Source organism: Podarcis liolepis (genome assembly GCF_965112155.1).
Source record: "Podarcis liolepis genome assembly, chromosome: 6".
NCBI classification, from domain to species: Eukaryota; Metazoa; Chordata; class Lepidosauria; order Squamata; family Lacertidae; genus Podarcis; species Podarcis liolepis.
The window spans coordinates 80,484,497-80,512,117 of record NC_139559.1 but is presented as its reverse complement, the minus strand read 5'-3'; the positions used below and the strand labels follow the sequence as shown (position 1 = coordinate 80,512,117).

At 40.6% G+C, this 27,621-nt stretch overlaps 1 protein-coding gene and 1 long non-coding RNA gene across 9 annotated transcripts in view; one reads left to right on the top strand and one right to left on the bottom strand.

The window, feature by feature from the left end:
- NR5A2 (nuclear receptor subfamily 5 group A member 2) overlaps positions 1–21,384 on the top strand; it is a 116,525-nt gene extending 95,141 nt beyond the window's left edge. For 4 of the 8 annotated variants that reach the window (XR_014527019.1, XR_014527020.1, XR_014527021.1 and 1 more), the window contains exons 7-8: positions 16,174–17,799; positions 18,027–21,384. Coding sequence is in view for 4 of the 8 variants with exons in the window: in XM_083506817.1 (XP_083362943.1) it covers positions 16,174–16,421 (248 nt within the window). In the remaining 4 variants the exon portion in view is untranslated. Of the gene's footprint in view, positions 1–16,173 lie in introns of all 8 variants that reach the window. The other 4 variants (XM_083506817.1, XM_083506816.1, XM_083506819.1 and 1 more) reach the window with 1 other exon arrangement.
- LOC310708494 overlaps positions 1–27,621 on the bottom strand; it is a 142,888-nt gene that overhangs the window by 57,689 nt on the left and 57,578 nt on the right. The gene's annotated exons all lie outside the window — the stretch shown is intronic.

The following is a 27,621-nucleotide window of genomic DNA, read 5'->3' as shown; positions in this document are numbered from 1 at the left end:
CACTTTGGGTTCAGTAGGGCTCACTCCTCAGTAAGGGGGTATAGGATTGCTGCCTAAGATGTTTTCACAATGAATAGAATCACAGAACTGTAGGAAGGGACTCAAGGGTCATCTAGCCCAAACCCTTGCAATGCAGAAATAAAATAATAATCTGAACAAAAGTTGGTGTTTCATTTATTACTTATTCCCTTGTTAATTTTTTTTTAAAAAAATCATTAACAATCGGTTCTAGCGTTGTCACATAGTTTTACTGAAAGTGAACTTTAAGGCAAATTCCATTATTTTTGCTCGGGCAGAACAACAGAGGTGTCAAATGAACCTCATGACAATTAGTGAAAGCTCAGGATGACTTGGCACACCCCCCTCAGTTACCACAAAATTTTGCCTGAAACCAAAACTTGAGATAAATCTGGGGGCAGGAGGATAAAAATAAATCAAAGCCAGCTGGGATAATAACAAACTTTCTTGAGCATCCCTACTTTGGTCCTAAATATATTTACTTAGAGGTAGGCCCTCGGCTTAGACTTCTTTCCACAATTTAGAATGTGGCCTAAAATTAATTTATCAAATTTTGGATCAATACAGCAGGAACTAGATTCAGTCATCCAGCAAAGTCAGACCTATGACTATAATAGTATTCTTTGAAATTGTTTACATTAGTTTTTTACTTAAGGAACAAAAGTTGTTTTTCTTTAGCCTTTTGTTTTCAGGTGTGGCCTGACTATTTCCCCTGTTTTCTCTGCCTTACTGCCAACAGTCCCAGCCATATCAATGGCAATCCAGTCATTGTTTTCCCTTTACCAAAACTTTCCATTTGTCCTGCTAGCTCTCATTACTTGAAGTCGGCAAGGGTGATTTGTCAAAGCTTCCATCTGAACCGTTTGTAAAGTGAAATGCCAATAGGAAGAAAGTTAGACATCATTTCACCCATGTCCAGTCACTTGTCTGTCTGCTGAGCTTAATGCTAGAATAGGCAGCGACTGATGGGTACTGTTCTCTTATCACTGTCAAGACCACAGATAAATGTACTTCATTTAAGAAATGAAGGCTTTATCAATGGGCAAATAATTGCAGAGCAACTATTGATCCCACGTCTCACTTAACAAGAGACAACTGGGACTTGTAGAAATGGTAAACATTTAATCATTATGTATGGCAAACAGCAGGCTCTTGCTGAGAGCAAAGCGAGCATTAGTTTTTATGCAGGATACGGTGCCATCTTTTGTGACAGTTTTGGATGCTAATAACAACATTTTAAATCCTGAACCACAGTGACCCAAATCACTGTGTCAGGGAAAGCTGAATTCATTGCCACCTGTTAAAATATGCAAACGAAACACATTTACATATTTTTGCTTAACTTGCATAATTTATTCTGCTTCTGCTAAATGTTGCATTTTTGCTACTTTTCTCATTCATTCATTTTGTTTAAACTTTTTATTCTTTACCTACCATTGCTTTCAATGGAATATCCAGACAGTCTTTTGTAACTGTGGTCCATTTCCCCCCCCCATAGGATCACAGAATTGTACGGTTGGAAGGGACCCCAAGGGTCATCTAGTCCAACCCCCTGAAATGCAGGAATCACATGATAGAATATGAGTGGCTTCAAGGGAAATACTTTTAGCATGTTTAACACGAGGACAAAATGACTCCATCACTCTAGACTAGGGATGGATAGATCTCTCAATTGCAATACTCTCAATTTCTCAATCTTAAAATCCGTTCTCCAGGTTTCTGCAGCTATTTGTACTGGGGTTTAAAAAAAAAACCAATCATGAAAATACTTCAGCATGTTAATGTGAATTTCTGGCCTTATCTAATTTCTCTCCCCCCCCCCCCTTCCCTCCATATTTCTCAAAAGTTCTGCATATGCAGGAACCTCCATATTCACCCCCTAATTTCAATGTCCAGCAATCTAGGGAGATGTAGAATGATTCTGAGAAATTTTCCTCATCTCACTAAAACTCAGAATCCCTCAGATGGGCCTGGAGCCCCCATGTTTACTTGTAGTTTTGCTTTCTATGGACTAAGACAGCCATTTCAGTTAGCCAGGAATGTACAGGAGATTGCGTTGCCCTCAGCAAGTACTCATGGCTATTCAGAGCCCTATTGCAGTATTGCATGAATGATTTGCCATGAATGAATTGGTTTACCTCAAGACATCTTAGGAGGATATCTTTTTTAAGCTGCCTCAGTATCTGGGGGAAGGTTAGAATTCATTTCTCCAATAGCTATGGAAAACCTTTGTAACATATACTGTACCTCACATTTTGTTGCCTGTATACTAGTCATATTTCACCAACTCAGCTAAAATAGGTAAGACGTTGGTGTATACACTACTATTAGAATTTAGACAATGTTTTTAACTTTCTGCATATAGTATCATAATTTGGAGGGAGGAATGTACCACGTAAGAGGCAAAAAGAGGCATATATCTTGCAACCTTATTTTTGAGTAACATATGTATTGGGAAGCTAATGCCAGAAAATATAAATTTCCTGAAATTTATGGAAGCACTTGGGATTCAGATAGGATTGATTAGCATTCAAGGGAGGTGACCGCTCAATATTTACACCACAGAGAGTTGGCAGAAGCAAATAATTGTACATAAAGCTGATGCTTGTCTTAATTAAAGTGGTATAATAGGTGTTGGGTAGGGTTGTTTTTTTCCTAGTGAGCAAAGCAGTTTAGCAATGACCAGATATAACTCATTTTGAAGTTCAGAGTTTAAACCTAATCAATAGGTATTTATAACAAGGAAAGAAGTGAATAACATTTATTACAGGGTGGCAGCTAACAGTAATAGATAGGAGTGCCGATAGTTAAGCTTATTTTCTCCCCGCAAACAATCACATCTGACAAAATATTTACCCTAAGGGCTTTTTTTATATAATTGCTCTTATTAATTGCTTGCTTATGTCTTGGTACACTCCCCTTCACTTTTCCTAGGATTCAAAAACTGGTAGAACCTCAAAATGATGTTTATCCCACACACACTCGCCTAAGTCTGGTTGCTCCAACATATCTAGTATAAGAGCAGTGTGTGGTGCATTTGGAACAGCTGGTACATAATACTCCTTTGAATGCTGATGAACACAAAGGGAGAAAACTGCAGCCAAATCAGACAGCCGCCCAATAATAAAGAAGCCCATTAAACTGTAGGGTAAAAGTGGTTGCTTTTCTTAATATGGTAAAGGGTCACAGTCTATATTTTTGTTGTGGCATAAATAGGGTAGTTTGACGACCTGAATGCTAGTTAATGACTGTGTGTTGCAAACTCATATCTCCATTCTTCAAGAGCTTGCCACTAAAAATAAATATCACTATATCAGCAGTGCAAAGTGTGAATTGGTCCTCAGATTGGTCCTACAGTTTAGCAGGCACTTTATACTATATAATATATTTAGCAAAATTCTTAATCTAACCAGTCATTGATTGCACTGGGCTTGGGCATCTGAGACTGAGAAATCTCAGTTAACTTTGGAAATTGCCCAAATCAGTTATGAAGGCCCAACACCACCGCCTGTTCTGCACGTCTTCATTTTCAAAATGCACTTAGAAACACTCAACATGCTACAGGCAAGATTTTAATCCAAAAATGACCTTGGTACCAGTTGGAAAGGTTGGCCTCATTAGTCACCTGTCCTTCTCAATATGGCATGAGGAGCAACAGCCGAACATCCATACCTCAACAATATGCCCATATTGCTTCTCCATAGCTGAGGTTCATAAATGTGCTTTGATTATGCCCTAGCCTTTAGAGCAGGCATTGCCAATCTGAACCCCTCCAGATGTTTCAGACAGCACCAGTTCCAGCCAGCACAATTGCATAGTGCTGGGCTGACGAGAGTGTAACTCTATTGCAGTCAAAAACACCTCGAGGGCACCAGATTGGGCAAGTGCCACTTTAGAGGTTCACATATCCACCCTGTGAGTTCCCCCTGCCATCTATCCTCAATATAAAAACCACATCCTTGTGTGTCATTGCCCATCCCATTAATAATCCATGTTCATGGTGCTACAAGAAAATGGAGGGAAATGGGTAGGGGGAATGTACCATCAAAGAATAACCTGGGAGTTTCTCCAACACGATTTGGTGATTTTCTCAATACCAGTGTGTATCCTTTAAAATTATCTACAACTGCAATGCAGAATGTAGAGAATGATCCCCTATTACAAAACATAGCAGAAGCTAGGTTCCCGTGTAGGGAGACAATGACTTACTTAGCACCCAGGTTAAGCTGATGGACAAAAAGTTGAAAGCCTTTGTCTGGATTAGGTGGAAATTTCATTAGTTTTGAGGAGACTGCAGACACCCAACTACAGACACGAGAAGCAACACATATCATCCATACCCAGGATTGTGGTGAAGTTCTCTCCATCTTAAGCATGATCTTTAGCCAAAGTCCTTCCTGTACTTTTGGATTATGGTTAAGGAAGGAGAGATCTTAGCCACAATCCTAGGTTCAGATGATACACTCAACCAAACGTTGATTAAGCTGCTGCACCACACTACACTGAAAGGACTGGGGAAGAGCAAAGTAGGTGCAAGCTCCTCTCTGGGACATTTGCACAGTCCTGGTAAGCCATGGTTTGGTTTACCATCACATGTGAATGAGGCCACTGCTTGTGTGCTATTTTGAAGTTGCATTATACTTGCCCACTCCTACTGTGAATAACTCAACATCATTGCCCAAGCTATGGCTTGGGAGCCCATCGTTGCTTTACTTGGTGATAACAGTGATTAAACATGCATGCACACTCCGCAACTGAGCTTTGCCCCTTAAAATATTTCCATTCTAATGCCTGATCAGCCGTGGATGGCATGGAGTAGCTGGGCTGCTCACCTGAGCTCTGTCTTGGTACCAAGGTGGAGATGCACGGCAGCAAGGTTGTCGTGGTGCAAATGTGCTGGCAGAGTTGATCTGCCACTCCTACTGACACTTTTGCACTGTGCCGACTTCACTACAACCATGCCATTCACCCTTTTCATCCTGGTATGCTGCAGTGAGTCAGCCAGCTAGGGGTCAGGTGAGCTGTGCAGCTGCGGCCATGCCACTTGCCACTGCACATGACACTGATGTACATGACTGCATGGAGAGAATATGAACCAAATTTTGGAATGAATTGAATTGGCATTGAAGTCAGTACGTACCTGTAAATTAAGCAGAATTGAACCACTAGATATGGAGAACAGTTTTGATGCAAATCTGAATTACAATCTACAGATTAAATTAGTGGTTTCTGCTAATTAATTCTTTTCAGCCGTCTTGAAATCCTACCAATTTCTTACCAAATTTCTGTTCTTTCTTTTTGGACTGCAAGGTATATAAGAGCAAATTAATCCTTCCAGTACAAAACAGACCAGCTTTCGGTAACCTTTTTAAAAGAAACTTTAAAAAAACCCCAATGAAACATTGTGTTGTGTCCTTTAGCACTATTACGGGCACTCAGTCTGTTAGGACATATTGGGCGATTATAGGCCAGTCTTTTCAGAAAAAGCCATGGGTTTCAAGTTAGCAGTAACCATCTATCAATTCCAGAGATTATGGCATGATTTACTGTCCCAGCATGGTGTATTCTCTGATTTTCTGCCTCCTATGAAACATTGTGCTTTCCTTTTCTATTGATGTATCAACTATAATAGTTACAAGCAGCTACAGAAAAATCAATAGTGGACTTTCATTACTGAGCACATAAAGTAAAAGAGGACCCACGCTGTGATAGTCTCTCGCTGTTAAATAGTCACTGACTGCAAGGTACACAATAAATGTCTGTTATTTTGGTCTAAATGAAGGATGTCTGAATTTGAAACATCAAGTATCTCAGATTTTGGACACAACCAGGGCTTCAAGTCAGGTTATCCTAGATAGCAATTCTTTCCCAAGGCAGGTAACAAGACCAATCTGTCTTTCCTACGGTGGGATCTGGGTATTGTGCCTTTTAAAGGCTAAATGGGAAAAAATGAACATTCAAATGACATTTTCCATGTGTATTGTGTTGCAATCCCTCTGATGTGTTCGCCTGGGTTGAACTGTGCATTTTAATTGTGTTAATGTTCACCGTATCTCAAGAGTACCCTTTGGCCTAAGCTGAATGGTGCAATAACCTGTGTGTTGAGCACTTAGAAAAGCAACAATGATCAAGGGAGGAGAAAAGGTTACAGGGTATCACTATAAATGGCTTAATTTAGGGACAGGGAACATGTATTAGAAGAATAGGATGCCCTGGAATAGTTTTAGAGAGCAGAAGCTGCAACATTTTTCATTTTCATATTTTTATATACCATAATGCCAGCCTATGAATAACAACAAAACTAATATTTCTGAAATGCTTCATGTTTCATGGATGTTTGACCCTATAAACGTTTCATGTTAAGAAATGAATTCCTGACTCTGAGTAGTGCACAAAAGTTCCTTCTTATCCTTTATGGCTTCCTAGCAATTCCAGTGAAAAAGAGTTATTGCTAATCTCAAAAGTTCAAAATCAGAAGACTGCTCCTTTGGAATCATTAACTTTATGTAAGATTAGTTGTTGTTTTTAATGGGGAAATGCCACTTCAATGTGACACATCTCCCTCTAATTCTTCTGTGGTTTACTGAAGTACAACAACACAAAGCTGAATAAATGAAAATTAATGTTGACTTCTAGAAGTTCCAAGTTTCCCAAATTCCAGAATTTGATGACATGGTGGCCTCTTCAGAAAAGTGAATATCCAGTATTTACAGTTTGTCTGAAAATACTGTTTCCCTGTTGTTGTTTTCCAAAGTTATAAAAACTTCCCCTTAGAGAACATGAGATGCACAAACACATCTTGAAAATCATAAAGAGGTAGCTTTATGCAGTCTTTGACCTAGAAGTGTCCCATAGTTGAACTTAGAGTAGCTTGGCTGAAAGCAGTAAAGAGCTATTGTGATAATCTTAACATGATGCGGAGGGGGAATCGGAACCGGGATAAGTCAGAATACAAACCCTTCCATATCAAAGCTCAGCCCCTTCCAAAGTTGGGCCTGGAGCATATTTGGGTTTGATCCTCCAGCGAGACCTTGCTGCTGCCACATGCTAACCTCTCCCTGCTGCACAGTCTCTTTCCCTCCTGTATTTGCCACTAAACCATACCCAATAATTGCAGCAGTAAAAGCAAGGTACTGGGGAAGTTTTGAAAGCAGTGTTCCAGGTGCTAGACTAGGAAACAGTTTTCCAGGGCACATCGGTCCATAATATACCTCATTGCTCTGCTGCTTCCATGTAGCCTGATGGAAAAGGCAGCAAGAGAAGAGGGGGGTGTTTTTAGCACATGAGGCTAGGAATCTGTCAGAGTCTTAGTACAACAAAGTTTCACAATTTGGAATTGAGCAGGGAGGAAACATTAACTGGGGTAGGGGAAACAACTGAACCCATTTCCAAACCAGGCTGACGGGTGTTTGCCCACCATTTGTGTTAAATGACAAGTTTCTGTAGCTAGAGATGCTGCTGAATCCTGCCACAAGGCAAATGCATATACACTATGGATCCACAGATACAAATGACATATTTCCCAAGGCATATACTGTATGCATATATGTGTGCATATATTATTAAATTACATAGGCCAGGGGCCAAAAGGTTATGTTTGGGTTTCATACACACTAGGAGACCTTTGCCTGTCCCATTGGAACCTCTTTCGTATCCCAAAAACTTGCCTCTGAATATCAGAGAATCACATGAGACAACATTCAATAAACCACAAGCAGATGCATTTAGAAAAAGCTGGCCATGTGCACCCCTGCACAAAAACATGCTTTCCATTTGCACACTAGGCTCTTTAGATCCCAGCCATTATACCAACACTTACTGATGTTAACTTGGCATTAGCAGCCTCTCGAGGAAATCAGGCAGTCAACAATGCACTTTTTGTCCCCTTGTTGTTGATTAGTCAGAAACTACATTCTAGTCAGTCCCTGAGTCATATCTCCTTTCTTTCGGTATGCAATCTTAATAACGATGCTTCACAGAAGAGGAAGCACGTAAATGCCCTTGAAGTCTGATCATTCTTTTAGCTTAATGCATACTCAGGCAATGAAACATTATTATTGAGACATTTTCTTCCAGTGGCTGTACTGGTGATTAGTAGCTGCTGACTCAGACTATCAGTGGCTCAGCATCCTTTGATCCCAAAAGGAGTGCTTCCATGTGGTTTATTGTGAACCACTGCGCCAAAAAAACATTTGTGTTCCACTTGGTCTGTCATAATTTGTACCAACATGAAGAGTGTTTTATTTCATCTTGACATCATCTGGTGCCACAACCTATAGGACCTTTAAAGCCAGAGTGGAGAACCTGGGGCCCTCAAGATGTAGCTGGACTACAACTCCCATCCTCCCAGACCCTGTGGGTTATTGAGAGTTGGAGTCCCAACAACCTGTGGCAAGCCAGAGGTTCCCCATTCCTGATCTAAGCACTCCTGCTCAGTTACTTCAGATATGGATTGCAAGATCACCGAAACAGCTTTAGTATATGTAAACTTTCGACACACGTATTTCAACCAAGGAACCTGCTGTGGGAGGAGGCACAGTGTATTTGAGGCACATATATAAAACTAGTTTTTTTAAGAACCTAGACAGCATCTTAAAAAGCAGAGACATCACCTTGCCAACAAAGGTCCGTATAGGTAAAGCTATGGTTTTCCCAGTAGTGATTCCCAGGAAGTGAGAGCTGGACCATAAAGAAGGCTGATCGCCGAAGAATTGATGCTTTTGAATTATGGTACTGGAGGAGACTCTTGAGAGTCCCATGGACTGCAAGAAGATCAAACCTATCCATTCTGAAGGAAATCAGCCCTGAGTGCTCACTGGAAGGACAGATCCTGAAGCTGAGGCTCCAATACTTTGGCCACCTCATGAGAAGAGAAGACTCCCTGGGAAAGACCCTGATGTTGGGAAAGATGGAGGGCACAAGGAGAAGGGGACGACAGAGGACAAGATGGTTGGACAGTGTTCTCGAAGCTACCAGCATGAGTTTGACCAAACTGCGGGAGGCAGTGGAAGACAGGAGTGCCTGGCGTGCTCTGGTCCAGGGGGTCACGAAGAGTCGGACATGACTAAACGACTAAACAACAAACAATATAAAACTATTTTTCTGGTTTTCAGTAGAAGCTGGATTTGTACCGCCCTACTTGGCTAGCTGCTATATCAGTCACAAAGCCACTCCACCCTACCTTATCTGAGCAATTTTTAAAGCATCAAAGGTGTTGCAGATAAACCTGCCAAGCATCACGCCATCTCCCCTACCTTCTCAGAGAAGTTAAAAAAGAAAAGAAAATCATTGAAAAATAAAGTTGTAAATATTTGAACCGATAAGGAAAATGCTTCAGAATAAAGACAAAGAGGGCAACTCACCTAAAGCTAGGGGGAGTAGCAAACAAGTCAGCATTTGATCAACGATCTCTGTTCATGTGCCCCTTTAAGGAGGGAACACAGGACAGGAAAAGTATTAACTACACAGCAGAGGGAGGGAAACCAATTCCCACTTGTTCCCGCATGCTTCTGTAAACAACCTAGTATAGTTTCTCTCAAGTCCTATAGCTTAGCAAATCTTTCTCATGCAGGGTTTCATATTGTATTGCTTTGTTAGGGTCCTTACTACTGTGGAATCCCCAGCCCACTGTCATTATAACAATTAGCAAAGCTAACATTTTAAGCCACTCTCATAAAAGCTTGAAATGCCATTAATTACATGCAAATATTCCCCCCCCCCCCATCCCAGAGACCAGAGGAATACCTTTGAGCTAATATTTATAACAAGAAGTGTTCGACTGAGATCTCTTGTAATTTTCATCATACCTGAGGCTGTTTTCCTCATTCGATTAGCTGAATTTATCCCGAGGCAAGCCAGACATCTAGTACCAGCTAAATTCAACAACTGGAGCTTAAAATTTGGCTTAATATATCCCCATTTGGATCTGCCTGCTTAATTCTCTTTCATATGATAACATTGGTTTATTCATTCCACGGACTTGCCACTTGAATGAAGTTAACCACATATCTTATTCTAACAACGTAAGAAAACTTCATGGGAGAAAAATCATGTAAGTTCCCGAACGAAACTAAAATGAAAAGTTGAGTATGAGATATAAATATTTTGTAGAGTGATGGCAGAATTTATTCCCCAGGAAAAACTATTTTTTCCATTTTCCCTTTTGGCAGATATAGATTAATTTTCTAAATGTACATGGACTGGCTCATGGGGTTTCTATAAGAGTTGCAGAGCTTTGCTTTGACCACAGAAAACATTTATGTAGATGACTTTCTTCAGAAAAGAAAAGAAAATGCTTCTGTTTCTTTTTACGCAGGCACATTTACCACTTTGGAGAAGTCGTTATGGCTTGTTCCTTAGACTTTTCATCAAAACAGCTAAGACTTAAGTTTCCAAGTGAAACATTCACTACAGTCATTCTCTGCAATTGGCAAGAGAACATAATAAATGCCCTGTTGGATCAGACCAAAGGCCTGTCCAGCATTCTCTTCTCCAAATGCTCATCTAGATGCTTATGGGACATCCACAAGATATGAGTGTGATAGCCCTCTCTCTCCACTCATGATCCCCTGGTATTCCAGAGGTATACTCAAATGAACATATGGATATACCACACCCATAAGGTCTTCTTCCCCATTTGGTTCACAGGAGAAGTCCTCTCTCTATTGTGGTTCCATTTATTGAATCAGCTGCTCCCTCAGTGGTGGAAGAAAGGCATATGCTAGGATGCACACTCATCTTCCCATGTTCAAAACACAAAGCCCTGGAATTGCAAAAGAAGTTCTTCCCACATATTCATTGCAGCATGTAGTGATTTGTTACAAGAGACAGCCCAAAATGCTCATCTCTGTATGTCAAAAAGACATTGTTCTTGGTTCAAAGGGTTTCCAATCTAGCAAAAGAAAGAAGGCATAGATGATCTGTTGTGAAAGAAGGTACCATTTTACATGCTTTTTCAAAAAAAAAAAATTAAAATGAAGAGAATCATAATTTTAAATAATGCACCCGGCAGTCTGATGCCATAAAATGTTGTAAAATGTGCTTTTATTTGAGTTGTGAACTGGTCTGTAACAAATTGTAATTCTAGCTATCCTTAACAGTTAGAAGCTGAAATGGGATTCACACCAATAATTGCAGCATTCCTCTACTATGTAAGCATCTTAAGCTGCATTTAAGAGAAAATATCATTGAGCCTAGCCTATTATTTCTGCATGATTGAAGCACACTGGTTGTTGTAATGCGCTTTAAAAAGGCAAGACTTCCAAAACAATGTATCCATTATTTGACACTCCAATGAACTTTAAAATATTTTATGTCCACAGTAAAAAAAGGGAGAGAGGGAGGGAGAGGGAGAGAGAGAAAGAGAGAGGGAGAGAGAGAAATTACGCTTGTGTATTTGGTCTTAGGCCAGGGACAAAAGTTTCAAGTATTAGTGTCCTTGGCCCAGATTGCTCACTTGTGGGTTCAATTTAAAAAACAAATCTCCTACTTGCCGGAACCTCAAGAAATTAAAGGCCACCGTCATTTTCCTTATATTGGAAATGTTGACTGCTCGTCAGCTGTTCACTTGTTGACATTTCCTGCTTGCTAATTTTACTGGGTCTTTTTAATCTTTTACTTTGAAAAACTGTGACAGCAGCTAGCAGCATCCATGACCTTACTGTATCATCTATTCCCACCCATCTGAGTGTGGGTCTTTCCACCTTACTTCCTATGAGAAATACTGTGGTCATCCATCTAGCTTACCTTTTTCCTTTTTGAGGCCTAGTTAACAGCAGGGGTGCCAACTTGAATAAATGTATCCATATCTATATTTACAAAGCCTACATACTTTTAAAAATAAACCGTCTTATAACTAATTTCCCTTGGCTGCTACTACTTCAGCATATTTCCTCCCAGATACTGATTTCCTGAATTAGTTGCATTGCTGATCTCACCAAATCAGGGACCACACAGTGAATACAATGATGTTACAAACCTAGTAAGATATGGCTATATGATTATGTCAGCGAGATGAGCGCCGCAATCCCAGAGTCAGCCACGACTGGACCTAATGGTCAGGGGTCCCTTTACCTTTTATACTCATTGCAACACATGAATCATGTCCATTAATTTCTTTTCAAGGTATGATATAATCCATTAGACTGAATCCAGTGCTACAGCTCCATTGGTCTAAAGACTTCCATGTGCACAGTGGAACTTCCTCTTCCTGTTCCCCCCTCCACCACCATCACCACACCCCCTAAGAAACAGCCCTGAGGTGTTTGGGGACCCCCCTGAATAGATTTTGGGGGGGTGTGGGGAGAGGAAATGGAAGTTCCACTGCACCAGTGGAACCCACTGGCACAGCATTGGGTTCTAAGGTAACATGAGACAAAGTGTCTGAGGTAACATGAGACAATACAATCGTTCTGCCTGAGGTAATGAGAGGCAGTACCAAAACTCCATCTGAAGCAATACAAAAGCCTACAGTGTGTTACCTGTGAATGGCAAGTTACACATGCATGCCACAACTTGTTACCACCATGCTTAAGTGATTTGCATGCATCTATGAAGCAATGCTATCTGTGGAGGTGGTCTCATGGCAGCAACAAAGGAAAACACTCGTAGCATTGACTTCTGATCTTTTCTGTGTGGACATGTTCTATATTGACCAAGTAAGAGGCCCATTTATTACACTTGCTTCTGGTTATTTAACTACATTCCACTATACATGAAGGTACAAAGCTGTGAGGGCCATGTGTTCAATAAGTGCACCCAGTAAGATATCCAAGATGTGCAATGAAAATAAATTAACTTTCTTTGAAAAGTACTTACACAGCTCCAGCACAGTACTGTAACCATTTTCAGACCTAAATCTCTCATTCCCTTTCATTTTTCCTTTTCAAAATTCCCAAACCAGTCTGCATTCTCTATAGATTAATAGTGCACCAAATTTCAGTTTTTCATGTCTTGAATATAAGAGGGGAAGGAAGCCTCTTTGAAACCTAAATATTTTTTATATTTCTCCCCCTCTAAAGGCCAGACCCATTTTTTTAAAAAAATATGCTAACGCACTCTGTGCAAGCTGAATTTCATATGCAGAATCTGGAGCTCAAATCTCTGCTTTGTGGGGGAGGGACAAACCATTGAAAATTGGGAATGCTGACAGACCTTTAGAGTGACTACAGAACTAATACTGGCACCTCTATTTAAAAAATAGTCTTTATCTTCAGAAGTAAACTATAGAGGAGACAAAATTCAGTGTTTTGACAGAAATGCTACTGCAAGTGCTTGTAAAAAAAAGTAATATATTCCACAAGACCTCAGGGTTTACTCTCCAATAAGGATTGGGAAAGAGATGCGCCCCACTGTGAGCACACAGTAAGACGGTTTCACATAAAAAGTTGGTAATTAGTCCCTGAGTGAATAAAGTGGAAGAGATAAGAGATTGGTACTTACTGAGGCAACACAAAAAATGTTTTTCCTTGTAGTTAGAGCTGAAAGGGTGAGTGGGAAGAAGGATGCCATTTCCACCATTTTTAATTGTACAAGACTTTTAGAACTTGGAAGTGCTGATTTCTTAATATTATGCTTAAGCACAGGGACTCACTGTTGAGTATTCAGATGTATAAGCCACCTGAATACTACAAAAAGCAGAAGTGCTTTAAGCTCCAAAGATTGTCTTGTTAAAGTTATAGATTTGATTTCATGACATCGCAGACATCAATACAGTTCTGCTGGCATTGCATTTGTATTTCCCCAACATTTGCCATTAGTTTTTCACAGTCTTTTTTATCCAGAAGGTAAATAATTTTTTATAAATAAATCAAATGCCTCCACCACCATCGGTGCGACTAAAACTTATTTTAAAACATCAGTAACAAAGGGGGGGTGTTCTTCCCTCCATCTCCCACTACAATGTAAAGGAGAGCAAAATGATCACTTAGTATGCATTTTCATGCATAACGTATTATGGATATCATTATTTAAAAGGCACAATCTAAAAAGACAAACCTTATTATGATTTTTTTTGCACTAATCTTAAAGTCTTTGCAAGAGACACCAGAAGTTCTCTGAGAGGCATAATTTATTTAATACTTTCCCTTCAGTGTTAGTCTTGCCAGAAACCTGTCTTTCACCACCTTGCTTGTTTCATTTTTTAAAATAAATCAGACTGCTATGAGACATTTTATTAAAAAGCCATAAATTCCCATGACAAAACTATGAACACATTCCAATACGAAATAAGAGCATCGGACTTCACTAACTGACTCATCATTGCACATGTAAATTGTCGTAATAATATACTGCGATTCTTTCCTCTCACACCTACAACCCCTGCTTTGTTTTTCTTCATCATTTATTATCAATACCTATAGAGCTAATGGGATTTGCCTCAAGTCTGGTAATATGACCTCAAACACATTCAATACTTTATGAATGAAGACTACCTCTGGATCAAACACCTTCAGAGCAGACTGTACTCTATTCTAAGATCTATGCCATCTTTTCACTGCTATCAAGGAACTCTGTGCAGAAACAGAGATGTAAGGACTAGCCATTCAGAGTAATTTACTTTGTATACAAAATGCTCTATGCAATGAAAAATGAATGAGAAATGGCCTTACCTATAAATACAAACTGAGGAAGCAGCAGAATATTTCAAGTATTTACGCTATGTTGGAAAAAGATACGGTCACACACAAAAGTTGGGACTGCAGGGCAAAGTTTGTTGTTGTCAGTTACATACCTCCTGTCACAAGTACCAGCGATTGGTTGTCAGCAGTACAGTTAGAAGTCTTTGCCAGGTTAGAAGACCCATCATTTGAGCTGTACCATTTAGCAATGCAATTTAATGCAATGTAAGGAAAACACTTTCATTTGGCTGGTTCATGCATATGTAGTGATGGGAGGCTATCGTATGATTTTAAACCTGCTTAAACACCTGGGCATGATCCCTCATCTTCCCGCACCCCCATGGCTTCATAGCCAAAGATTTTTATTTAATTCTTTAAGAGAGAGTTGTGCTAAAAAGTGGGGGCTGGTGGAGTGGAGGGACAGCGTGTGATGGTTAAATGTGCATTGAAAGTGTGAGAGAGGACCCATCTATACATAAGAGCAGAGGTTTTATGCCGCGCCCAGCCTGGAATAACCCTCATTAGAGAAGCATTTCCCCCCTCAGTCATTTAGAGACTTGCCTTTTAGAGAGTTACATGAGCCACATCACCCAAGCCTAAAAAGCAGGCTTCTAGAGCAGTAGGTTGATGTGAGAGAAGGCATTCCAGCAATCAGTTTTGCTCCAGGATTCAGTGGTGACGATACTGAAGCAGATGAGTAAGTACAGGATGTGTGGAAATATTTGCAAACTATTTGACCTCCAGAAAAAGTCAAAATCATCTGACAGCTAGAAAAAACTAATATATAGACATCCAGCCACCATGTGATGTACTCGTCAATCTGTCTAAAGGACAATGGTTTCAATTCAGGGGGAAAGAGAGAGAGAGAGAGAGAGAGAAGGAAAGAATTTAGTAATTGAAAAATGTATTTTTGAGGGATTCAGGTCAAGCAGGTTATTTTGGCAGTCACTGGAGTGTACCAGATGGTTCATTAGCATAAGGGTAGACAAGTCAAAGGCTTTCAGAATAATTTAGGAAATGTCAAAAAGAAACAAGATCCCTGTCATATTTTATTAGAATTAACTGCATCATATCCTGGACAGAGACTTCACCTTGGGTCACAAAAATTAATACAGAATTATATGAATTGTGTAATATGTCGGGTTAAAGCTACGCCTTCCTCTGGGGACTCATTTGCTGGCAATATATTACAGTCCTCTATGTTAGGAGTCTTCAGCCTTTGCCTCCATAAGATGGGGTGGGGGGGGGGGGCAGCTGACCTTGCTCAAAATCCATTGGTGTCTAATTGATCTGAGGTATATGCAGAATTTCAACAAGACGCTCCACTAAAGCTGTGCTGTGATCATTTTCCCAGGAAACTTGGCAGAGGGATTTAACCTGAATATTCAACAGCATGTAAAGCATCCTTTTGTCATGAGCAAAATACAGTGAAACACCATTTTAAATAAACAGGAGTTAAAATGTGTCTTTTTATTTTAAATACATATATAATGTGATTCTGTCTGTCTCTCTCTTTTTTTTTTTACTTTTTATTCAGATGTCAAAACCCTAGAGAACTTCCAGCTGGTGGAAGGTGTTCAAGAACAAGTGAATACTGCTTTGCTGGACTACACAATGTGCAACTATCCACAGCAGACAGAAAAATTCGGGCAGCTTCTCCTGCGACTCCCGGAAATCCGGGCAATCAGTATGCAGGCTGAAGAATACCTCTACTATAAACACCTGAACGGGGATGTGCCGTGTAATAACCTCCTCATTGAAATGCTGCATGCCAAGAGAGCATAAATTATATCCTTTTAAAGCCTCTGCTTTTGAGGAGAAAAAGAAAAATACTCTGAACTACTCCAAACGACACTAATTAAAAAGAACTTGGTTTAAAGGAACTTTGTCCCCCCCAATGGTGTAATAATCAAATACTTAATAGTAAATAAGTGATGTATCAGGGTATTTGTATTACAAACTGTGAATCAAACCCTACACAGTCTCCCCAAAGGAACATGTATAGGACTTTATCACTAGAATGAAAGGAGATTACAAATGGATATGGATACCGTTGCCAATGACAAACAAACAAAAAAGGAAGGAAGGAACAATTTTTGTAAGTTAAAACTTTTGCCAGTTGCCACTATTGAGAAATTTAGGAACAAGTTTTATCTGTGTTATTCAGCTAACAGAGCAAAGGGATCTGTATGAACTACATCCCTTCTTGTTAGCAGGACTGAAAACACCTCTGATGGACACAAAACTGCAGTCACCCTATGGCATCCTTCCAAGATCTGCATTCTTATCTCTCCTCCAGAAAGGATGTGTAGCACCAATCTAAAAAAGATCTCAAGTAGGCCACACACACACACTAGCACCACCAAAACAGCCTAGGGTGGGGGCTTTGGGGGACTGTCTGTAACTCAGGCCTGCAAACAGCTAATATTTTAAAAAAAATGTTCATAAACTAGTGTGACATTCTTAATATGTTTCCAAAGTTTGTTTTTGTCATTGTGTTCATGTTGATTGTCCAGGCAGTATCCCTCTTCCACCAATGGGAGGAGGAACAGCTACAAGCGTCAGAATTAAGCTGCTCCAAAGCAACCGCTGTTGGATCATGTTTCCAGTGCAGCGGCTCAAGCTTTGCTGAAATGGCTTCTCAAAGCTTTTAGTGCCAAATAATAAGCTTGCGGATACTACTCAGCCTCTTGGCTGTCATCGAAAAGAAAAACAGTATTTCTTTCTTCAAGGTTTCAGTCAGCAGCATCTCTTGATCTGCTGCACTTAATCTGCAACCTAGATAAAATGAGTTACTTGGATTTAATAAAGCAATTAATTTCAGTGGCTTCAGACTGTGCCACCGAGTTTTGGACACAGTGATGGGATGCACAAGTTGCTCGCCAACCTGTGGCTGCCACGCCCCATGAGCATCTATGCTGTCGTAACAGCAGGGCTGCATCACAAAGCTAAACACAGACAGCTGGGCATCTATTACAACCTCTCAAGGGCTCAACAAACCCCCTGAGTTGTTGGTTTTTGTTTTTGCTGCCTACCTAAGACAGAAAGAACAGGAGGTTTGTCAAGTACCATATTACATGATTGGTGGGTCTCAGGTTGTGCAGATCTTTTCTAGAATTGCTGGTCGGCCACAGTTCTGGCCTGACAGAAAGCCTGTACAGTGGTACCTCAGGTTACATACGCTTCAGGTTACAGACTCTGCTAAGCCAGAAATAGTGCTTCAGGTTAAGAACTTTGCTTCAGGATGAGAACAGAAATCGTGCTCCGGCTGCGTGGCGGCAGCAGGAGGCCCCATTAGCTAAAGTGGTGCTTCAGGGTAAGAACAGTTTCAGGTTAACTACAGACCTCCGGAACGAATTAAGTACTTAACCTGAGGTACCACTGTATCAGGATCCGAAAAGTCAACAAAAGTCAGACATGGCCAATTCCTGGTTAAAGAGGACCCTGGATTTGGAGGGGTCCTAGGACCTGCAACGGCCCTTCTATATTGGTGGGCCCTGCCTATGGGCTTGCCTGGTAACTGGAAGGGAGGTATGGATGCCATTTTAAATTCCACACTATGCCCCAGAGTGGGATTGCCAGGCACTGGTGCCACTAGGCCCTGCTGAGGCGTCTTAGTTGCCCAAGGCTGATAACCTGCCCAATTCTACCTTTGTCCTACCCATGATTAACCAATTCCATCTGGGGTCTATCCACTTGTTTCTGAACTCACTATACTTCTAGGGATTTCTGTTCGTTCACTCTGCCCTGAGCTGTCTGTTTTTATCCCTGGCCCTGCCTCTGGGCCTCACAGTCCTGGTGTGGCCCAGGATGCATGTTTTTGCCAACTTTAGATGACTTCATCTCAGGGACTGCACCAGTGCAAGGGGAGAATGCAATGCATTATACAATCATACAGTTCCCTGTACTGGTGTAGCACCCCACTGTGTCAGACGATTCTGCATCTTCCCCTATCCCCACAAGCTGAAATCCAAGTACTTCAGCTTTAACTAAATTCTGGGTCACGTTGTAGGTAATAAAAGACCTTTTTAAAAAAATAAATAAATGATTTTACCTATGCAAGATTTAAAAATATTCAAAATGTATAAGCTGGTTGGTTAGTATTACTGGTAGTTTTTAGTACAGTCTATGGATTCAGAAAATACATTTTAAACCAATTATTCAAACAAAAATATGTGAGGACAGAAGAGTGATACTGCCAGGTCCATGTAGACCAAAGTCTGCTGCAGAACAAATATTGGAGAAGGACAAATAACTCTCTATCCAAAATGAAGATATCAGTATTATAAAATGCAGTGCCACTGTTAAGAAAGCTTTGCCTTATTTCAGAATTCTAAATGGTAACTATACAGATGCAGATCAACATATGTTTGGGGGGGAAGTATTAATACTTTACATATTTGAAGGGGGGGAAAGATGATGGTTGTTTACATTTGTTAGGTCCTGGGGTGGGGGGAACTGTGATGATGTTGCAAAGCAGTGATTTCCTTAATGTTGCTTTCTGATTGGTAATTAGCTTACCAGTACTTAATTACTGTATGTCGTGAGACACTAAAATCAATAAGGGAATCTCATTTATACTTTAATTTTTTAATTTTTTAGATTATTGGCTGCACAATCACTTGTAGAAACTGTATTAAAACTTCTACTCCCTTAGCTTTGTTTGTTTTCATGAGGATTGCTGGCTTTTAAATAGTTTATTTATATTGTATATCACAGTTTTCATTGTAGACAATTATGATGCTAATTTATTGTTCCTTGGTTTCATCTTTATATAAAAATATAGCCAGAATAAAGAAGCCAAATATATGTGTTTATTACAGCATGTCTTCAAGTTAGTGGAACATAGTTCAGGGACATACAAGGATCTTTACAGTTTAAGATCATTTGCTTGATTAAATGTCTGTAAATCTTTATAATTCTAAATGTGGTTTATTTAAAATCTATTGTAAATTTAGTGATTCGCACCTTCCTTTATTTCACGTGAGCCTAGTGAGGTGCATTCTTACCTGAAAATTCTTTTCTAAGCAGTGGACATTGTATACCAAAGACAACGTTTATTTCTTTTGTATTAGTACAGAACAGAGAGTTTTATCACCCCATGGATCTGGTCTAATAATCTTTTACCTTGTGGATCAGAGCCATGAGGGAAGTGTGGGGAAGAATGAAGTACGAAAAATCCTTGCTCATACAAAGTGGTATTCCCTTGTCTGCCCTGCTACCAATACTTCTGCTGTCCCATGACTGTCCACCCTCAAACACCCTCACTGAAAGTCAGCCTCAGGCTGACTTTATTGTGGTAAAAATAAATATTTGGGATCAACACAACCATTTTACTGAGGAACTTTGGACTAGTGGGCATCAAACAACTGCTTGCCATGCCACTTGGAGCGTCTCCATCAAAACTAAGGAGACACTTGGTAGCTCAGTCGGTAGAGCATGAGACTCAGTCTCAGGGTTGTGGGTTCAAGCCACATGTTGGGCAAACGATTGCTGCATTGCAGGGGGAAACGACTAGATGACCCTTTTGGTCCCTTCCAACTCTATGGTCCCTTCTATGATTATATGAGATTTTTGTGGTCTACTGTTTAATGAGGGGATGGGAAATAAAAAAATCTCACTAGAAATGCTTAAGTCCTTGGGTGCATCTAAAATAGTTATTTGGATCCCAGCCAATAAAATCCAAATAGTTGACAAATTACATATAATGTCTCACCCTTCCAAATGGCAGAACTACTCCACTTCCATCATCATAAGAATACTAATTATGGTGTTCACCTAGCAGCTGGTGAAGGAGCATTAGTAGCTGTGATGGTTGGGAAGAGCACTTTTTGTTGGTACCCAAGTCTCCTGGAGGATGTCTGTCTGAAGGACTTGCCCTGGATTCTAACATTTGTTTGTGCAGTAAAGATGGGTGGGGATAGCAGACTTAGCCAAGTCTAGCATGTGCAGCTCTTAGGTATTTGTATCATGCACCATCAATTCTGTCTTAAGGATCTTTCACCCTACCTTCTCTATACAAATGGGAACATTGCTTTTAAAAAGAAGAAAATAAATGAAGTTATCAACAGTGGCATTTAAAAGGTAACTAGGAGAGTGTTCAGTTCGCATATAGATATGGATGGTGAGGATTTGTACACTGTCACACACCAGTATTTTGTAAGCCCTTAACTTTTTTGTTGAAAACCATGGCATATTTTACTGAAATTATGAAAGCAGAATAAAACCACTAACAAAGCACAATTATCTAATAGACACAACCAGATCATTAATGTAAGGATGTTAAAGGCAAAGAATGATTAATGGAAACAGTTTCAAATAAAATAGAGAACATATTAGTCAATATCTGTGGTTCCGAGAAGCCCTCTGATAGCCCAAGCTTGCAAAACTAATGTTAATTGTTAACCACTTTGTAACAATACATTTACTTACAATTGCTTTCTTGATTACATATTAGTAAAAGCAGACTAAAATTCAAAGGTTTTGGCTTTGGCTGGTTTCTTATAGTTGTTCAGTGTTTGTAACCAGACAATCTGTAAGTGTCTGAATATTTGTATTACAAATATGTTCTGCAGCTGCCTGGCATTTGAATCCATGCAACCCTTTTAGAATGTGCAGTTAGTTACTTGTTAAAGTTCTCTTACTGTATCTGTGAAGTTCATGTTGTCTCATGTCAATTCTTGCCAGGAATTTTCTCAACACCGATGGATTTTTATTTCCAGTATTTCAATAAATATTGATATGGCCATTCTGATCATTTTAAAATTGTTTCTATGACAACTTCATTGTAAAAGAAAAAGAGAGGGAGAGAGGGAGAGACATCCCATAGCAGAGGTGGAGAACAATATTGATGCAGAAAGGTCTGTCGTGCAGTCTCCTGACATCACCAGCTAAAATGTTACTATCAGGTCTCGAAAATACCTCTGCCCAAGACCGTGGAGAATTTTAGCTAATCAGAGAAGACAATACAAGGCTAAATGGGACAGTGATCTAACTCATTAAGAAGGAATAAGCATGGATTAGAATTTACACAAAATAATATTTCAGACCTGGTCCGCAGGAAAGTGTAGAAAATTATGTACTGTATGGTTTTGTAAAGAAAGAATAAGGAAAGTTTTCTCTAGAACTTGTGGACATCCAATGGAATTGAATAATGGAGGATTCTGGAAAAAGACAAAGTACTTTTTCACACGGTGCATAGTTAAAACTTACGTTATTCATTCCCACAGAAGGCAGCGATGGCCACCAATTTGGATGCCTTTCAAAGGAGATTAGACAAATCAATGCAGAATAGGGCTATCAATGGCTGCTAACCCTGATGACTATGTTCCACCTCCACTGTCAAAGGCAGCATGCTTCTGAACACCAGTCGCTGTCAACAGCAGGTAGAGCAGTGCTCCAGATCCTGTTTATAGTCTTTGTACGAGCACCTGGTTGGCCTCTGTGAGAACAGGGTACTGGAATGGATGGGCCACAGCCTGATCCAGCAGGGCTCTTTTTACATTCCTGTGGCATCAAAAGCAGCCTGCCTACAATGATTCTCTCTCACAGTTTTCACCTACAAGCTGAATGCCACCTGACTTAATAAACTGTTTTGTTTTGCAGTCCTGGGCAACAAAACTTGGCTTACTTGAAGCCTTGTGAGCTATACAGCGCACGGTCTGAAAGCTATCACCTCGCACATCATTACATGCAGCCAATTTTAAATTTACTCTTTTTATCTTTTAAAATGTGGCATTAAGAACTCATCGTTGTTTTATGCATTCAGTATATTTTTGGAAATAGGATCCAAATAAATTTGAGCGTCAAACTATTAACCTTGTTTTTTTCTTGCTTATGGTCACAGCCACACCATTGAGTTCTAGCACTCTTATACAACAGCCACGGTCTCCCATCAATAATCCTGGGAACTACCATTTGTTAAGGGCGCTGAAAATTGAGGTTCTGTGAGGAGCTCTCCTCACAATTCTAGGCACCCTTAGCAAGCCATGACTGTAAAGTGATATAAGAAGGCTTTAAACATATGGTGTAGTTGTGACTTTGGGCTAAGCAGTGGGGCAGCAAGTAGAGACTCTGAATGTCTGGTTTGCACTTTCAAAATTTGGCATCTGCCTTGCACCTGTGGCTTAAAAGTAAAATACATGATCATCATCTATTATACATGTGGTATCCCTGTTCCTGAATGTAAAAAAGTAGAATGTAAATGACAAGGCTATATACTAGAACCTTCTCCCTGGGAAATATTTTGTTTTAATGTGAGATATTATTCAAACACTCATTCCCACACTAGCAGACTGAAATCACACAGATAGTCATTTGGGGATAATGACTGTGTAGCTTGGTTTTCATTTACTGCTACCTCTCCAATTATGCTTAATAAAATACTAAGGCTAGAATACTATATCCACTTCTAAGTCGGGCTTAATTTTCAGTAAACATACATAGGATTGCACTGTTAGGCTGCAATCCTATACAAAGTTAAATGGGAGTCAATGGGACTTGCTATAGATAAGCATTCTCAGAGGGTAACTAATGAAAACAATCAACTCACATATTTGGTTCTTGTTCCTACCAACTGTTTTTACTTGGTGGGGGGGGGACGGGGGCAGAGGAAAGAAATGGCAAGACAATAGAAGAGGCAGGCAGCAAATGCAAGAGTTCAGCATAACCTCTCATCAATGTAAATATACCTGATAGAGCCAGGGGCAATTCCTGAGTTCTCCAAACAATTGCCAGGAGAGCCTGCCAAGAAGACAGATGTTGCTGCTACTAGAAAACATGGTATTTTGGCTCCTGATCACCACTTCAAAAACAGAGGCGGCATTGCTGACGTGGGAGGTCAGATACTGCTGAAGGAAGATCAGTCTCCCCTCTCTGGGCTTTCTGGGACAAAGATACCACTTCAATGCAAGTGTATGTGAGGGGGTGAAGCGGGGAGACACTACCCTAAAGTAAGAGTGGAAACAGAAGCCTGAATCTAGCCCATGTTCAACATCAAAATTTGTAGCCACAAACTGTGGGAAGAACTTTGGCAGCAGATGTCTTCTTTTGGTCCTCCCTACCTGCAGTAGCTGAGCTAGATCATCTCCCTCTGCTATGCTAGTGCTCTACTTGCAGGGAGTTTGTGTGGAATCATTCTAAAACAGCATCCCCTTCCGCTACATAGTTGTACATTCTAGTCTGCCCACTCATTCTGATAAGATTTATGACATTTCAATTTAAAAGTTGAGGAAGCCAGGCCTAACGCTTAAGGGAGCTGGCCCTCAGCAGGCATAGGCAGTATGATGTTATTACTAGTTATTTAATAAAGATTATTTTATTTTAGTGATTCCTCTTTATCAGGCCTAGAGCATAGGAGCCAACTCCTAGGGGCCAAGGTCCCTTCAGCCCCCCACCCAATAAAATATCTGAGGGATTCCCCGCCCCCAAGTTGATGGGCATTGCCACTTAGATGGTGTGCATGCACCACATCATGTAAGCAGGGCTTACTTGGGGACCCCAATATTTTATTTTATTCAAGTTGGCACCCCTGGCCTAGAGCTATCACCTGGCTGGCACACACTCTTCCAGCTGCAAGGCCCTCAGCACCCTGGCCCTGATACCTACCCAACCTAGGGTGGCAGGGTTGCCTAGCAACTGCAGACAGCCATTTTTATTTCATAGAATGATCGGGTCCTCTGGGATATTTGTGGGGAATTAAAAGCAATTGTTTGCCTCTGCTACCCTCAGGTAAACTGATGACCTACTGTTTTAGGAAAGGCCCCCTCATGGGGCACTTTCCCGCCTCAAATCTCAGACCAACTCCGCCTAGTGTGATCGTTAAACAATGCACTTCCATAGACACAGAAATAAGTAACTTAAGAGACAAGCTACACAGAATCCATTCCACAACTGGAATACTGCACAACACAATACATTATCAACCAGCTTTCACCTACCTGGTTATCTCCTTATGTTTTGTACTACAACTTCCATGAGCCTGAGTCATTTGCTGAATGAGGCTGATGGGAGTTGTAGTTCAAAACATCAGGAGGGCATTAGGTTAGCAAAGGATGTTATAAACAATGTATTCAAGGTATGGGAGAAAATTGTGGCTGATTAATTCATTGCCTTCATTCCCCACCCTCCCTCCTTGCAAATCCCACACCATTAATTTTGTTCCTGAAGCCACTTCCAAGGAAGTTGTTGTTCCTACTACAGCCTGCATCAAATTCAGCATGCAACGGACCATGGGAGTACAATAAACTCAGTCAAATCCAAGGCAGAAAGAGAAACTTCCTGTATAGCATGTCAATCATGTACTAACTGTAGTTTCAGAAACATATGTTCCCAGGATGGCATCAATCCACATTGTCAGATATAATAATATAGCAAACTCTAACATTGCTTTGGATAGCTGGGAGTCAAATTTGTGTCAAAGACTCAAGTGAAGTTTGAGTATGTTATATATCAAATCACAATCATCAGCAAAACCCATACCCCCAATTCTCTTTTTTCCAGGGTATAATTAAAAGATAGAATAGAGAATAGCAAAGTGAGTGCAATACACTAGCAATGTAGTACCAGGAGAAGTTTACTCTGATTAGCATCTGATTTAACTTCCAGCTGTACACAGAAATAATGAGCAGTGGATTTCTTTTACTTATTTAGCTGCAGAGACTATGCTATGCACAAGGCTCAGGGCAAGGCACACATATTCACATTACAACCGAGATAAAATGAGATGCCTTCTTAGAACGGAGGGTTCACAGCATCAATTGTCAGCTTGAATTTATTTGCTCAGATTCCACCTCATCTTAGGGGTTAGAGACAGTAGTGCTCACAATTTTCTGGATCAGGACAAAACTCTTGTTTATCCAGGAGCCCCACATGGTGCTCCTTGATGAAGATTCTTCCTCTTTGACTTTAATTCTGGTGGGAGCACCAAGCACATGGTGGCCTGCTTCACATGTAACACCTATCTATGGTTTGCTAGGAGTGAGCCTCCAGCTTATGCATTTCCCTCTTGCTCTCCCTACTCTTTGCCCATGTGCCAGTTTGATTACTTAGAGAGCCAGTGTGGTGTAGTGGTTAAGAGTGGTAGTCTTGTAATCTGGGGAACCGGGTTCGCGTCTCCGCTCCTCCACCTGCAGCTGCTGGGTGACCTTGGGCTAGTCACACTTCTCTGAAGTCTCTCAGCCCCACTCACCTCACAGAGTGTTTGTTATGGGGTAGGAAGGGAAAGGAGAATGTTAGCCGCTTTGAGACTCCTTAAAGGGAGTGAAAGGTGGGATATCAAATCCAAACTCTTCTTCTTCTACTACTTATTTCTTAAATTACGTCCTGAACTGTGCTTCCGATCATCCCATTAGTGCAGGAGTGCATTTAGCCCAAGGGCCACTTTTCCTTCTAGACACCTTCTGAGGGCCACATGGCAGTGGCAGATGGTGCCAGAGACAGAAGTGGACAAAGCAACCCATGTAAATTTTACCTTTGTACAGTAGGTAAATTTTACCTTTGCATGCATAAAGCCCTATTGACGCTCCCTTCCAGGCAAACAAGAAGCATGGTCAGAATTCAAAGAGACATTCCAGCCAGGGGTAAAGCAGGGATGCTAAGGGGTATGATCTGGGGAGATTTCCAGATAAGAGATACATGTGCTCCGTCCCAGGACTGAGGTTCTTCACCCCTGTGTTGGTGCAAAAGTCTGAAGAGATTTTTTAAAATGTGCTTAACTGAACACGCTTAGAAACTCTAAAATCCATATAAGATAGGATTCCCACTCACAGGAAAGAGCTCTTTAAAACAGATCTGCTTGAAAACTATATTCAGACTTTTATGTTAATCATATGTGCCCCCCTGCTCCCAGGTAAATGTCTGAACACAACTATAGCCTGCCATTCCATCCACACTAGTTATAGTTTCTTTTGCCAACTTTCAAATCAAGTAACTAGCTGAAATTAAGCAAGCAAGTAAAGGAGCAACAAGAATAAACTACAAGAATACAGGTATGATGCTTCACCTTCCACTAAATTCAATGGGCACACATGAGCCCCCGTGAGGGCATGTGTCGACAGTCCCTTCACCCCTGAGGAAGACAGGCTGGGAAGAAGAATGCTTTTGTACCCAATTGACTAGGATGTGGTTTGTGCTTGGTTTGAGGTGCCCACTACACCCTCTTCTGTTTGCGAATGGGCTCCTGGGAGCAAAAAAGTCTGGTGACCCTTTACCTACGTACACAAGCTCTCTTGAACTAATAAACATGCCCATAAGGTTAAGCGACCTGATCTGGAGGATCACATAGGTCAGCTAAGAGAATGACTGACATCAGCGTGTCATGTAAATACCGGGTTTGAACTGTTCTATGGTGTTGCCCAGCTACTTCATTTCAGACTGAAATGGAAAGCCGGGAGGGAGCAGAGAGAAAATAATAATACAGTAAAACCACAACATTTATAAGGCTTTGTTGATATTTATCCTGATTCATTTTGAATCTAGAAGAAATACAAGTTATAAAGTGTGTTGTATTATTATAATTACTTTGAAGTTCTTGAACTAGGCCTGGAAAAAATGATTATGTATTTCAGCTCTGGAGCCAAGTGTGGATTCCTAGGTAAGATCCTCCCTCTATTGTGTGGGCAGGTAATCCCTCCCCTACCTGGCCTGGTCTCCTTGGCAACGCTTCCCCCAGGTGGGATTGGACAACTGACTGAGGTAGGTGGAGACCTCCAGGTATCCCACCTGAGGGAAGGCAAAGCCAAGCCTATGCTGTTGGAGCCGCTCCAGATCTAGGGGCTGCACGCGTCCACGCAAAGGGCGCCCCCCATTTTAAGCGGGGAGCGGTCATTATGTATTTCAGAGATTTCCTCTATTAAGTGGTACTGCTATTAACTTATATCTGACATACAATGTTCTACTCTATCCTGTATGTCCACAAGAAATTGTTCTCCAATATATTAGAAGGTAGAATTGTTCTCTTGAAGTATCACACTTAAAATGCAACCAA